General features: G+C 53.6%; 1 protein-coding gene across 3 annotated transcripts in view; it reads right to left on the bottom strand.

Annotated features, from left to right (window-relative positions):
• The window catches only part of LOC142256663 (AP-2 complex subunit alpha-1), a 225657-nt gene that overhangs the window by 81166 nt on the left and 129130 nt on the right, over positions 1 to 15361 (bottom strand). For all 3 annotated transcript variants that reach the window (XM_075328480.1, XM_075328479.1, XM_075328478.1), the window contains exons 12-14: positions 10638 to 10735; positions 9834 to 10065; positions 9576 to 9740 (exon numbers count right to left, since the gene is read on the bottom strand). In XM_075328480.1, coding sequence (XP_075184595.1) covers positions 9576 to 9740; positions 9834 to 10065; positions 10638 to 10735 — 495 coding nt within the window. The remainder of the gene's footprint in view (positions 1 to 9575; positions 9741 to 9833; positions 10066 to 10637; positions 10736 to 15361) is intronic.

Here is a 15361-nt window from a genome sequence, read left to right on the forward strand (position 1 = left end):
CACTGAAGGATGCGTTGAATTTCCAACAGGGCTAGGCGGCTGCGAGTCCCGCCCTGGTGATTGATGTAGGCAACTGCTGTCGCGTTGTCTGACTGGACTCGAATGTGCTTGCCCGCCCGAGAGCTAGGAGCACAGCTCTGATTTCCAGCACATTGATCGAGAGGGCTGATTCGGACGGAGTCCAAGTGCCCTGTGCTCGGTGGTGGAGAAACACTGCTCCCCAGCCGGATAGACTGGCATCCGTGGTGAGAATCACCCAGGACGGGGCCAGAAAGGAGCGTCCCTGGGACAGAGAGAGGGGCCGAAGCCACCACTAAAGAGAGCTCCTGGTATGTGGCGACAGAGCCACCAGCCTGTGCAAGGAAGAGGTCCGCTTGTCCCAACAGCGGAGAATGTCCAGCTGCAGGGGACGCAGATGGAACTGGCAAAGGGAACCGCTTCCATTGACGCCACCATCTGACCCAGCACCTGCATGAGGTGCCTGATGGAATGACGGCGGAGCCTCAGCAGAGAGCGAACCGCCAGATGAAGGGACTGCTGTTTGACTAAGGGCAGCTTCACAAGTGCCAGCAGAGTCTCGAATTGCATCCCTAGGTACGTAAGTTCCTGGGTCGGGGTCAGAGTGGACTTGCAAGCGTGGCGAGAGTGAGCGAGACACTCCGCTGAGAGTGAGCGAGACACTCCGCTGACAGTCTGCACTGGATGAAGCCTTGACTAGAAGGTCGTCCAGGTAAGGAATCACTGCCAACCCCTGGAGGTGCAGAACCGCAACCACTGCTGCCATGACCCTGGTGAATAAACGAGGGGCCGTGGCTAACCCGAAGGGGAGAGCCACGAATTGGAAATGTTCCTCTCCGATTACAAAACGTAGCCAACACTGGTGTGAAACTGCGATTGGCACATGCAGATAGACATCTCTGATGTCGATGGATGCTAAGAAATCTCCTTGGGTAATTGACTGATCGCAGAGATTCCATGCAAAAGTGCCGCACCTGAACATGCTTGTTGAGAAGCTTGAGATCCAGGTCGGAAAGCACCGTCCTTTTCGGGGACTAGGAAGAGATTAGAGTAGAAATCTCAGAACCGTTCCCAGTCGGGAACTGGTACAATTACTCCATTGGCCTGCGAGAATGCCACGGCCTGTGAGAAGGCGGCGGCCTTGGAGCAGGGGGGAGTTGACAGAAAAGAAGGGAATTTTGTTTACTTACCGTAAATTCCTTTTCTTCTAGCTCCAATTGGGAGACCCAGACAATTGGGTGTATAGGCTATGCCTCCGGAGGCCGCACAAAGTATTACACTAAAAGTGTAAAGCCCCTCCCCTTCTGCCTATACACCCCCCGTGCTCCCACGGGCTCCTCAGTTTTGGTGCAAAAGCAAGAAGGAGGAAAAACAAATTATAAACTGGTTTAAAGTAAATTCAATCCGAAGGAATATCGGAGAACTGAAACCATCCAACATGAACAACATGTGTACACAAAAAAACAGGGGCGGGTGCTGGGTCTCCCAATTGGAGCTAGAAGAAAAGGAATTTACGGTAAGTAAACAAAATTCCCTTCTTCTTTGTCGCTCCATTGGGAGACCCAGACAATTGGGACGTCCAAAAGCAGTCCCTGGGTGGGTAAATAATACCTCTTAATAGAGCCGTAACGGCTCCTTCCTACAGGTGGGCAACCGCCGCCTGAAGGACTCGCCTACCTAGGCTGGCATCCGCCGAAGCATAGGTATGCACCTGATAGTGTTTCGTGAAAGTGTGCAGGCTCGACCAGGTAGCCGCCTGACACACCTGCTGAGCCGTAGCCTGGTGCCTCAAAGCCCAGGACGCACCCACGGCTCTGGTAGAATGGGCCTTCAGCCCTGAGGGAACCGGAAGCCCAGCAGAACGGTAAGCTTCGATAATTGGTTCCTTGATCCACCGAGCCAGGGTTGATTTGGAAGCCTGTGACCCTTTACGCTGGCCAGCGACAAGGACAAAGAGTGCATCCGAGCGGCGCAGGGGCGCCGTACGAGAAATGTAGAGTCTGAGTGCTCTCTCCAGATCTAACAAGTGCAAATCCTTTTCACATTGGTGAATTGGATGAGGGCAAAAAGAGGGTAAGGAGATATCCTGATTGAGATGAAACGGGGATACCACCTTAGGTAGAAATTCCGGAACCGGACGCAGAACCACCTTGTCCTGGTGAAACACCAGGAAAGGGGCTTTGCATGACAATGCTGCTAGCTCAGACACTCTCCGAAGTGAAGTGACTGCTACTAGGAAAACCACTTTCTGCGAAAGGCGTGAGAGAGAGATATCCCTCATTGGCTCGAACGGTGGTTTCTGAAGAACCATCAGCACCCTGTTCAGATCCCAGGGTTCTAACGGCCGCTTGTAAGGAGGGACGATGTGACAAACCCCCTGCAGGAACGTGCGAACCTGTGGAAGTCTGGCCAAGCGCTTCTGAAAAAACACAGAGAGCGCAGAGACTTGTCCCTTAAGGGAGCCAAGCGACAAACCCTTTTCCAATCCGGACTGAAGAAAAGACAGAAAAGTGGGCAAGGCAAATGGCCAGGGAAAAAAAACCCTGATCAGAGCACCATGACAGGAATATTTTCCACGTCCTGTGGTAGATCTTGGCGGACGTTGGTTTCCTAGCCTGTCTCATAGTGGCAATGACCTCTTGAGATAATCCTGAAGACGCTAAGATCCAGGACTCAATGGCCACACAGTCAGGTTGAGGGCCGCAGAATTCAGATGGAAAAACGGCCCTTGAGACAGCAAGTCTGGTCGGTCTGGTAGTGCCCACGGTTGGCCGACCGTAAGATGCCACAGATCCGGGTACCACGACCTCCTCGGCCAGTCTGGAGCGACGAGGATGGCGCGGCGGCAGTCGGCCCTGATCTTGCGTAACACTCTGGGCAACAGTGCCAGCGGAGGAAACACATAAGGGATTTGAAACTGCGACCAATCCTGAACTAAGGCGTCTGCCGCCAGAGCTCTGTGATCGTGAGAACGTGCCATGAATGCCGTGACCTTGTTGTTGTGCCGGGACGCCATTAGGTCGACGTCCGGCATCCCCCAGCGGCAACAGATCTCCTGAAACACGTCCGGGTGAAGGGACCATTCCCCTGCGTCCATGCCCTGGCGACTGAGAAAATCTGCTTCCCAGTTTTCCACGCCCGGGAAGTGAACTGCGGAGATGGTGGAGGCCGTGGCTTCCACCCACATCAAAATCCGCCGGACTTCCTGGAAGGCTTGTCCACGTACCCTGAGCCCTGTGGTGGAGAAAGACTGCTCCCCACCCTGACAGACTCGCGTCCGTCGTGACCACCGCCCAGGATGGGGGTAGGAAGGATTTCCACTTCGATAATGCAGTGGGATGAAGCCACCACCGAAGGGAAGCTTTGGTTGCCTGAGAGAGGGAGACGTTCCTGTCGAGGGACGTCGGCTTCCTGTCCCATTTGCGTAGGATGTCCCATTGAAGAGGACGCAGGTAAAACTGCGCGAAAGGGACTGCCTCCATTGCTGCCACCATCTTCCCCAGGAAGTGCATGAGGCGCCTCAAGGGGTGTGACTGACCTTGAAGAAGAGATTGCACCCCCATCTGTAGTGAACGCTGCTTGTTCAGCGGAAGCTTCACTATCGCTGAGAGGGTATGAAACTCCATGCCAAGATATGTCAGCGATTGGGCCGGTGTCAGATTTGACTTTGGCAAATTGATGATCCACCCGAAACTCTGGAGAGTCTCCAGAGTAGCGGTGAGGCTGTGCTGGCATGCCTCTTGAGAGGGAGCCTTGACCAGCAGATCGTCTAAGTAAGGGATCACCGAGTGACCCTGAGAGTGGAGGACCGCAACTACTGCAGCCATGACCTTGGTGAAAACCCGTGGGGCTGTCGCCAGGCCGAACGGCAGTGCCACGAACTGTAGGTGTTCGTCTCCTATGGCGAAGCGCAGGAAGCGCTGATGCTCTGGAGCAATCGGTACGTGGAGATAAGCATCTTTGATATCGATCGATGCAAGGAAATCTCCTTGGGACATTGAGGCGATGACGGAGCGGAGGGATTCCATCCGGAACCGCCTGGCCTTTACGTGTTTGTTGAGCAGTTTTAGGTCCAGGACAGGACGGAAAGACCCGTCCTTCTTTGGAACCACAAACAGGTTGGAGTAAAAACCGTGACCCTGTTGCTGAAGAGGAACAGGGACCACCACTCCTTCTGTCTTCAGAGTGCCCAGCGCCTGCAGAAGAGCATCGGCTCGCTCGGGAGGCGGAGATGTTCTGAAAAATCGAGTCGGAGGACGAGAGTTGAACTCTATCCTGTAACCGTGAGACAGAATGTCTCTCACCCAACGGTCTTTTACCTGTGGCAGCCAAATGTCGGAAAAGCGGGAGAGCCTGCCACCGACCGAGGATGCGGTGTGAGGAAGCCGTAAGTCATGAGGAAGCCGCCTTGGTAGCGGCACCTCCGGCGGTCTTTTTAGAGCGTGCCTTAGACCGCCATGGATCGGAGTTCCTCTGATCCTTCTGAGGCCTTTTGGACGAGGAGAATTGGGACCTGCCCGCGCCCCGAAAGGACCGAAACCTCGACTGTCCCCTCCTCTGTTGGGGTAATTTTGGTTTGGCCTGGGGTAAGGATGTTTCCTTTCCCTTGGATTGTTTGATGATTTCATCCAGCCTCTCACCAAACAAACGGTCGCCAGAAAATGGCAAACCGGTTAAGCACTTTTTGGAAGCCGAATCTGCCTTCCATTCCCGTAGCCACAAGGCCCTGCGTATTGCCACCGAATTGTCGGCTGCAACCGCCGTACGGCTCGCAGAGTCCAGGACAGCATTAATAGCGTAGGACGCAAATGCCGACGTTTGAGAAGTTATGGACGCCACTTGCGGCGCAGACGTACGTGTAAGTGCGTCAATTTGCGCTTGACCCGCTGCAATAGCTTGGAGCGCCCATACGGCTGCGAATGCTGGAGAAAAAGACGCGCCGATAGCTTCATAGATGGATTTCAACCAGAGCTCCATCTGTCTGTCAGTGGCATCCTTGAGCGAAGCCCCATCTTCAACTGCAACTATGGATCTAGCCGCCAGTCTGGAGATTGGAGGATCCACCTTGGGACACTGAGTCCAGCCCTTGACCACGTCAGGGGGGGAAGGGATAACGTGTATCCTTAAGGCGCTTAGAAAAACGCTTATCTGGACAAGCCCGGTGTTTCTGGACTGCCTCTCTGAAGTCAGAGTGGTCCAGAAACATACTCCTTGTACGCTTGGGGAACCTGAAACGGAATTTCTCCTGCTGAGAAGCTGACTCCTCAACTGGAGGAGCTGAGGGAGAAATATCCAACATTTGATTTATGGACGCCATAAGATCATTCACTATGGCGTCCCCATCAGGAGTATCAAGGTTGAGAGCAGCCTCAGGATCAGAATCCTGATCAGCTACCTCCGCTTCACCATACAGAGAGTCCTCCCGCTGAGACCCTGAACAATGTGATGATGTCGAGGGAATTTCCAAGCGAGCTCGCTTAAGCGGTCTGGGGCTGCGGTCCGTGTCAGAGACCTCACCCTGGGATCTATGAGACACCCCGGGAGGACATGGTTGTTCCGACTGAGGGGAACCAGGTGGCAATGATTCCACAGTGTCCCTGGTCTGAGATACCGGTCTGGACTGCAAAGCTTCTAGTATCTTAGCCATTTCTTGTGGGCGCCATGCTGTTGACTCCCCTGAGCAACACAATAGGGTATATAGCCAGAATCAACCGTGCACCATACAGTGTAAAGTATAGCCTATAAACATATAATCTATAATTACACTACTGCACAAGTGGGGCCAGCACCTCAGGTGCTGCTTACCGCCCGCTTAAAGCGGTTGTGTGGCCACCAGAATCCCTGCCTGAGTCCCCCAGCGCTTGTCTCTCCTCTGCAGGTCAGAGGAGCTGACAGGAATGGCTGCCGGCGTCCTGAGGAGAGGAGGGAGCCGTGGGCGTGACCCAGAAAGTGCGGGAACTGGTGCCCCACTGTGCACAGTGAGGGGGGTGGAGTATGCAAAGCATACTCCAGCCCTCAGTGCTGCCGTCCTGTACAGCGTCCCGCCCTTCCCCTGACTGGCAGGGCTGGGGGCGGGAAGAAAACGAGACTAGGCCGCAAAAGCCGGGGACTCGAGTTATAAGCGCGGCCGCCGTATAAGCGCGGTCGGCGCTGAAGTCCCCGGCGCACTAACAGTCCCAGCCGCGCCGCAGTGAATAACAATGGCAGCGGCGGTCAGCGCGGCAGTCCCCATACACTAACACACTCAGCGACGCTGCAGTGTGTAATGGCACAAACGCGGTCAGCGCCGCGGTCCCCAGTGCACTAGCACACCCAGCAATGCTGGAGTGTTGCTGTGCGCGGTCCCCACGGGGACACAGAGTACCTCCAAGTAGCAGGGCCATGTCCCTGAACGATACTCGGCTCCTATCCAGCAGAGTCCCCAGGAGCTGTGGATGGAGCACGGTCTCAGTGCCTGGAGACCGATAGGATCCCACTTCACCCAGAGCCCTAAGGGGGATGGGGAAGGAAAACAGCATGTGGGCTCCAGCCTCCGTACCCGCAATGGATACCTCAACCTTAACAACACCGCCGACAAGAGTGGGGTGAGAAGGGAGCATGCTGGGGGTCCTTTAAGGGCCCTCTTTTCTTCCATCCGACATAGTCAGCAGCTGCTGCTGACTAAGCTGTGGAGCTTGCGTGCATGTCAGCCTCCTTCGCACAAAGCAAAAAACTGAGGAGCCCGTGGGAGCACGGGGGGTGTATAGGCAGAAGGGGAGGGGCTTTACACTTTTAGTGTAATACTTTGTGCGGCCTCCGGAGGCATAGCCTATACACCCAATTGTCTGGGTCTCCCAATGGAGCGACAAAGAAAATCTGTTTGGCGGGCTGGATAGAATTCTATGCTGTAGCCGTGGGAGATGGTAACCCACACCCACTGATCGAAGACGTGTTGAAACCACACGTCGCCCAAGTGGGAGAGCCTGCCACCGACCAAGGACGTTGCTGGCGCGGCCAGATAATCAAGAGGAGGCTGCCTGGTGGCCGCAGCTCCTGCGGACTTCTGAGGACACGGCTTCATGCGCCAGTTGGTTTACGGACCTTGGCTGAGTTAGTGGACGAGGCCGAGGGCTTAGAGGACGACCAGTTAGAGGAACGAAAGGAACGAAACCTCGACTGGTTCCTGCCCTGGACAGGTTTCCTAGGTTTGTGGCATGGAAGTACTCTTCCTGCCAAAAGCTTCCTTAATTTCATCCAGTTGATCACCGAATAGACTGGTCCCAGCAAAAGGGAGCCCAGCAAGGAACTTCTTAAGAAGCATCTGCCATCCACTCTCGAAGCCACAGGAGCCTGCGGATAGCGAGGGAAGTAGCCGAGGCCACCGCAGTGCGGTGACAGTCTCCAGCATGGCAGACATGGCATAGGATGAAAAGACTGAAACCTGGAAGTTAAGGCAACCATTTCGGGCATAAAGTCCCTGGTGAGGGAATGCATCTCCTCCAGAGAAGCAGAGATGGCTTTGAGAGCCCGCACTGCTGCAAAAGATGGGGAGAACGAGGCCCCTGCCGCCTCATATATAGATTTGGCCAGAAGGTCAACCTGGCGGACAGTGGGATCCTTAGAGAGGTGCCGTCAGCCACTGATACAACTGTCCGGGCTGAAAGTCTAGACACCGGAGGGTCCACCCTTGGTGAATGAGCCCACTCCTTGACCACCACTGGTGGAAGGGGGAAACAGTCATCAGAACCACGCTTTGGGAAGCGTCTGTCCGGACAGGCTCTGGGCTTGGTCAAAGTGGGCTGAAAAACTGGAGTGGTTAAGGAACACACTCCTTGTTCTCTTAAGGTATACTGATGCCTTTCTGCCAGACGGGGATGCTCCCCTGATACAGGCGGATTGAGGTCCAGTACAAATATAATGGACGCAATCAAATCATTAGCATCTGCGTCACCTTCGGACAGATCAATGGGGTACATGAAGTAGCGTCCGAGCCCCTAGTAAAGGTATCCTCCTCATCCTGCGAGTCAGCTCGTGAATCAGAGCTGCGGGACGAGGAAGGAAAGGGGACCCTGCGTCTCCATTTTAGGAGGACGGGGTCTGAGACCAGATGAAGAATCCTCTGTGAGCTTTGCTGAGCGAGCCGTAGCAGCAGAAGCGCCCTGAGAAGGGGGCTGATGCATGCTCAGCAGTGTCCGGGACAGCTGTCCCCTGGAGAGAGGGATTCTACCCAAACCGGGGGTTCAGCCACCGGAGCCGGAGCAGCTGGAGGGACCACTGATGAGCTTCCAGGCTGAGGGACCACTATGTTAGAGCAAGCATCACAATGTGGTTATGTGCTCAGTACAGGCAGTACGAGTCTACATGCAATGCATATTAAGAACAGCCTTGCAGCCTTGCTCTGATGTGAGACATGCTGCAGAAGTGGGGGCTCTGTCCAGAATGACCCCCAGCAGAGTATATAAACAGAGAATATAAGCAGCTGCACAACCGGAGGTTGTGGCTTGCCAGACCGTTTAACATAGAGACTCTGTGCCCTCCAGATCCCCCAGCCCAGGCCCCCATTTGTCACAATGTGGTTATGCAGACATTGAAAACGCTGAGAAAATGGCGCCGGAGCGAGGAGAGGGGGCGGGGCCTACTCCGGGGGCGGGGCCTACTCCGAGAGCGGGATCCGGAGGGCAAATGAAGTATACAGGGGAGGGAATCTTTCCTCAGTGAGGAGTGTCCGTTCCCTGTGCTGAACAGCCGCTGGGCGGAGCCACACTGTCCCTCTGCACTGACTGACATGCAGGGGCAGTGAAATCGAAAGTAGGCCTCAGGCGAAGCCGGGGCCTAGATTTAAACATGCGGCCAGCGTGCAGGCACCATCGGCGCGGTTCTCCAGTGAAAACTGGAGAACCGGCCGGAAATGTTAACACAGTCACATAACACACTCTCCCCAATATATAAAGTACAAGGGACCCCTGGAAAGACCACTTTCTGTGGTAATAACGTCTCAGTACTTAGCTTGTGAGACGCAGGTGCCAGGTCCATGGGAGGTGAGCGCTCCGTCCGGCAGGATCCTGAAAGGGCTGCGGATGGAGACCGGTCTCCTGCAAAGCAGTGAGAACCGTGATGGCTCCCACTTCAAGCCAGAGCCTCAGGGGATGGTGAAGGAGCGCGGCATGTGAAGGCTCCAGCCTTGTAAAGTCAACCTTAACAGCACCGCCGACACAGTGGGGTGAGAAGGGACATGCCGGGAGTCCAGATTGGACCCGCTTTTCTTCCAAATCTTTGAAATCAAAAATCAAAATTCAGAGAATGCATGTGTGTGTGTGACCTCCTGAACACAAAGCATTGAACTGGTTGGATTTGTCATCCAGGGGGTGTATATGCTCGGAGGGAGGAGCTACACTTTTAGTGTAGTACTTTGTGTGTCCTCCGGAGGCAGAAGCTATACACCCATGGTCTGGGTCTCCCATAAGGAACGATGAAGAAAATATGTTTGTGGCAACTACAAAATAAAAGTTGGATACTTTTAAAAAGGTAAAAAAAAATAAAAAATACTGTGATTGACAACCCAATACACCGCTCCTTACCGCAGTGCTCGGCGTTGCTTCCACGCCGCCGTTAATTTCAGAGTTTTGATCCTTCTTCCCTTCTTCTAGTTCATTGACGGCACCAGGTCCCTTCTTCTTCTTAAGTTTGGCCAGGATAGAGGACTCTCTTTCGGGGAAAGGAGGCATCTCTTCCAGGACAGTGGCCTATAAAAAAGATAAAGACAAAAAAATAATGGTATTATTTAGGGTGTCCTTGTATAATTACCATCTTAATATTGAATGGTTGCACCCCCTTACCAGGACATCCGTGCTCGCTATGGAGCTGAGCTTCAGGTACTCTACTGCCCTCTGCTGGAGCTCCACGTCTGCGTTTCTGATCTGGCTATCGGAGCGCAGCACATCTTGAATAGTGGGTTTGGTTTCCGGGAAGAGATTGATGAACTTAATGTAGGTGGAGAGTAGGAGGGCTCGGGTCGACACGCTGCACAGGTGAAACTTGGAGTGCAAGAGGTTAAACTGCACCAAGGGACTACGTAGAAAAACGCAGGAAAGGTATTAATAAAAAGCAAATAATACTATAAATTTTCTAAGCAAAGACTGAAATTACTAATCCTGTATACCTGGCAAATTAGCAGCTCACATACAGTCATCACTGCAGGAGCAATGAGGGCCCAAACCCTGGGATCCCCTCCTTAAAAAGTAATCTGTCAGCAATTTATGCTATATAACCTGATAGCTGTAGAATATCAGAGCAGAGAGCCCGATTCCAGGGACGTGTCACATGCTCAGGAGTTTGCTGTAGTTTAAACACAATCAGTGTTTTATCAGCAGGACATTATCATCATTACAGGACTAGGTGTTTTGTGCTAAGCAGTCCAGCTAATCTGTGTAACCCCACCCCCATCACTGATTGGCAGCTGTCTTCACTGCACTGCCAATCAGGTATGCAAGTGGGGTTACACTGTACTGCCAATTAGGGATGTGGGCGGAGCTATACACAGCTCAGCATTCTGAGCACTGCTATATCTATAGCAGAGAAAACAGGGATTCTGACTCCAGGAAAGCGAGCGCCATTTGACAGACAGATTTAGGAAAAATTACCTTGACCTAGGATCTCCAGCGATGAGGTTACCAAATTCTCCAAGGATGTAGCCCCCAACTTTAACCATGTTCTCATGACACGCGGGGGCCTGTAGAGCCTGGAAATGCAGAAAACAGATCCTGGTTACATACCGTATTTTTTGGTTTATAAGATGCACCCCAACTTTAGAAGAAAAAAAAGAAGGGAATTTTGTTTACTTACCGTAAATTCCTTTTCTTCTAGCTCCAATTGGGAGACCCAGACAATTGGGGTGTATAGCTTCTGCCTCCGGAGGCCACACAAAGTATTACACTTAAAAGTGTAAAGCCCCTCCCCTTCTGCCTATACACCCCCCCGTGCATCACGGGCTCCTCAGTTTTGGTGCAAAAGCAGGAAGGAGGAAAACTTATAAATTGGTCTAAAGTAAATTCAATCCGAAGGAAGTTCGGAGAACTGAAACCATTCAACATGAACAACATGTGTACACAAAGAACAACAGCCCGAAGGGAACAGGGGCGGGTGCTGGGTCTCCCAATTGGAGCTAGAAGAAAAGGAATTTACGGTAAGTAAACAAAATTCCCTTCTTCTTTGTCGCTCCATTGGGAGACCCAGACAATTGGGACGTCCAAAAGCAGTCCCTGGGTGGGTAAAATAATACCTCGTAATAGAGCCGTAAAAACGGCCCCTTCCTACAGGTGGGCAACCGCCGCCTGCAGGACTCGCCTACCTAGGCTGGCATCTGCCGAAGCATAGGTATGCACCTGATAGTGTTTCGTGAAAGTGTGCAGGCTCGACCAGGTAGCCGCCTGACACACCTGCTGAGCCGTAGCCTGGTGCCGCAAAGCCCAGGACGCACCCACGGCTCTGGTAGAATGGGCCTTCAGCCCTGAGGGAATCGGAAGCCCAGAAGAACGGTAGGCTTCGAGAATTGGTTCCTTGATCCACCGAGCCAGGGTTGACTTGGAAGCCTGTGACCCTTTACGCTGGCCAGCGACAAGGACAAAGAGTGCATCCGAGATGAAAAGGGGATACCACCTTCGGGAGAAATTCCGTAACCGGCCGCAGAACCACCTTGTCCTGGTGAAACACCAGGAAAGGGGCTTTGCATGACAGCGCTGCTAGCTCAGACACTCTCCGAAGTGATGTGACTGCTACTAGGAAGACCACTTTCTGCGAAAGGCGTGAAAGAGAAATATCCTTCATTGGCTCGAACGGTGGTTTCTGAAGAGCCATCAGCACCCTGTTCAGATCCCAGGGTTCTAACGGACGCTTGTAAGGAGGGACTATGTGACAAACCCCCTGCAGGAACATGCGTACCTGTGGAAGTCTGGCTAGGCGCTTCTGAAAAAACACAGAGAGCGCTGAGACTTGTCCCTTAAGGGAGCCGAGCGACAAACCCTTTTCCAATCTGAATTGAAGGAAGGAAAGAAAAGTGGGCAAGGCAAATGGCCAGGGAGTAAAACCCTGATCAGAGCACCAGGATAAGAATATCCTCCACGTCCTGTGGTAGATCTTGGCGGACGTTGGTTTCCTGGCCTGTCTCATAGTGGCAATGACCTCTTGAGATAACCCTGAAGACGCTAGGATCCAGGACTCAATGGCCACACAGTCAGGTTGAGGGCCGCAGAATTCAGATGGAAAAACGGCCCTTGAGACAGCAAGTCTGGTCGGTCTGGTAGTGCCCACGGTTGGCCCACCGTGAGATGCCACAGATCCGGGTACCACGACCTCCTCGGCCAATCTGGAGCGACGAGGATGGCGCGACGGCAGTCGGACCTGATCTTGCGTAACACTCTGGGCAGCAGTGCCAGAGGAGGAAACACATAAGGCAGTTGAAACTGCGACCAATCCTGAACTAATGCGTCCGCCGCCAGAGCTCTGTGATCTTGAGACCGTGCCATGAATGCCGGGACCTTGTTGTTGTGCCGTGACGCCATTAGGTCGACGTCCGGCATCCCTCAGCGGCAACAGATCTCTTGAAACACGTCCGGGTGAAGGGACCATTCCCCTGCGTCCATGCCCTGGCGACTGAGAAAGTCTGCTTCCCAGTTTTCTACGCCCGGGATGTGAACTGCGGATATGGTGGATGCTGTGGCTTCCACCCACAGCAGAATCCGCCGGACTTCCTGGAAGGCTTGCCGACTGCGTGTTCCGCCTTGGTGGTTGATGTATGCCACCGCGGTGGAGTTGTCCGACTGAATTCGGATCTGCTTGCCTTTCAGCCACGGCTGGAACGCCTTCAGGGCAAGATACACTGCCCTTATCTCCAGAACATTGATCTGTAGGGAGGACTCCGGCTGAGTCCAGGTACCCTGAGCTCTGTGGTGGAGAAAGACCGCTCCCCACCCTGACAGACTCGCGTCCGTCGTGACCACCGCCCAGGATGGGGGTAGGAAGGATTTCCCCTTCGACAATGAAGTGGGAAGAAGCCACCACCGAAGGGAGGCTTTGGCTGCCTGAGAAAGGGAGACGTTCCTGTCGAGGGACGTCGACTTCCTGTCCCATTTGCGGAGAATGTCCCACTGAAGTGGACGCAGATGAAACTGCGCAAAAGGAACTGCCTCCATTGCTGCCACCATCTTCCCTAGGAAGTGCATGAGGCGCCTCAAGGGGTGTGACTGGCCTTGAAGGAGAGATTGCACCCCTGTCTGTAGTGAACGCTGTTTGTTCAGCGGAAGCTTCACTATCGCTGAGAGAGTATGGATATGTCAGTGATTGGGCCGGTGTCAGATTTGACTTTGGGAAATTGATGATCCACCCGAATCTCTGGAGAGTCTCCAGAGCAATGTCCAGGCTGTGTTGGCATGCCACTCGAGAGGGTGCCTTGACAAGCAGATCGTCTAAGTAAGGGATCACCGAGTGTCCCTGAGAGTGTAGGACTGCTACCACTGTTGCCATGACCTTGGTGAAAACCCGTGGGGCTGTCGCCAGGCCGAAAGGCAGTGCCACGAACTGAAGGTGTTCGTCCCCTATGGCGAAATGCAGGAAGCGCTGATGCTCTGGTGCAATCGGTACGTGGAGATAAGCATCTTTGATGTCGATTGATGCTAGGAAATCTCCTTGGGACATTGAGGCGATGACGGAGCGGACCGATTACATCCGGAACCGCCTGGTTTTTACGTATTTGTTGAGCAGTTTTAGGTCCAGAACAGGACGGAAAGATCCGTCCTTTTTTGGCACCACAAACAAGTTGGAGTAAAAACCGTGACCCTGTTGCTGAAGAGGAACAGGGATCACCACTCCTTCTGCCTTCAGAGTGCTCACCGCCTGAAGAAGAGCATCGGCTCGCTCGGGGGGCGGAGATGTTCTGAAGAAACGAGTCGGAGGACGAGAGCTGAACTCTATCCTGTACCAGTAAGACAGAATGTCTCTCACCCAACGGTCTTGTACCTGTGGCAGCCAGGCGTCGCAAAAGCGGGAGAGCCTGCCACCGACCGAGGATGCGGTTTGAAGAGGCCGAAAGTCATGAGGAGGCCGCTTTGGGAGCGGTTCCTCCGGCGGTCTTTTTAGGACGTGACTTAGACCGCCATGAATCGGAGTCCCTCTGACCCTTCTGTGGCCTGTTGGACGAGGAGAATTGAGACCTGCCCGCGGGCCCAAAGGACCGAATCCTCGATTGTACCTTCCGTTGTTGAGGTCTGTTTGGTTTGGACTGGGGTAAGGATGAGTCCTTTCCCTTGGATTGTTTAATGATTTCATCCAATCGCTCACCAAACAGGCGGTCGCCAGAAAGTGGCAAACCGGTTAAGAACTTTTTGGAAGCAGAGTCTGCCTTCCATTCACGTAGCCACAAGGCCCTGCGGACTGCCACCGAATTGGCGGATGCTACCGCCGTACGGCTCGCAGAGTCCAGGACAGCATTAATGGCGTAGGACGCAAATGCCGACGCCTGAGAGGTTAAGGACACCACTTGCGGAGCAGAGACACGTGTGACTGCATTAATCTGCGAGTGACAAGCTGAGATAGCTTGGAGTGCCCATACGGCTGCGAATGCCGGAGCAAAGGAAGCGCCGATAGCTTCATAGATGGATTTCAGCCAGAGTTCCATCTGTCTGTCAGTGGCATCTTTGAGTGAAGCCCCATCTTCCACTGCAACTATGGATCTGGCCGCCAGTCTGGAGACTGGAGGATCCACCTTGGGACACTGAGCCCAACCCTTGACAACGTCAGGGGGGAAGGGATAACGTGTGTCCTTAAGGCGCTTAGAAAAGCGCTTATCTGGACAAGCTCGGTGTTTCTGTACTGCCTCTCTGAAGTCGGAGTGATCCAGAAACGTACTCATTGTACGTTTGGGAAACCTAAAACGGAATTTCTCCTGCTGAGAAGCTGACTCCTCAATTGGAGGAGCTGGGGGAGAAAGATCCAACACCTGATTGATGGACGCTATAAGGTCATTCACTATGGCGTCTCCCTCAGGTGTATCTAGGTTGAGAGCGACCTCAGGATCAGAATCCTGATCTGCCACCTCCGCTTCATCCTCTAGAGAGTCCTCCTGCTGAGACCCTGAGCAGTCTGATGAGGTCGAGGGAAGCTCCCAGCGAGCCCGCTTAGGCGGTCTGGGACTGCGGTCCGTGTCGGAGACCTCACCTTGGGACCTATGAGTCACCCCAGGAGCACTTTGCTGCTCCAACCGAGGGGGGCCTGGGGTCAATGATTCCACAGTGCCCGGGGCCTGTGTTACCGGTCTGGACTGCAAAGCTTCTAGTATCCTAGCAGACCATTTATCCATAGACTCAGAAAGTTT

This window comes from Anomaloglossus baeobatrachus, chromosome 11 (assembly GCF_048569485.1).
Source record: "Anomaloglossus baeobatrachus isolate aAnoBae1 chromosome 11, aAnoBae1.hap1, whole genome shotgun sequence".
NCBI lineage: Eukaryota > Metazoa > Chordata > Amphibia > Anura > Aromobatidae > Anomaloglossus > Anomaloglossus baeobatrachus.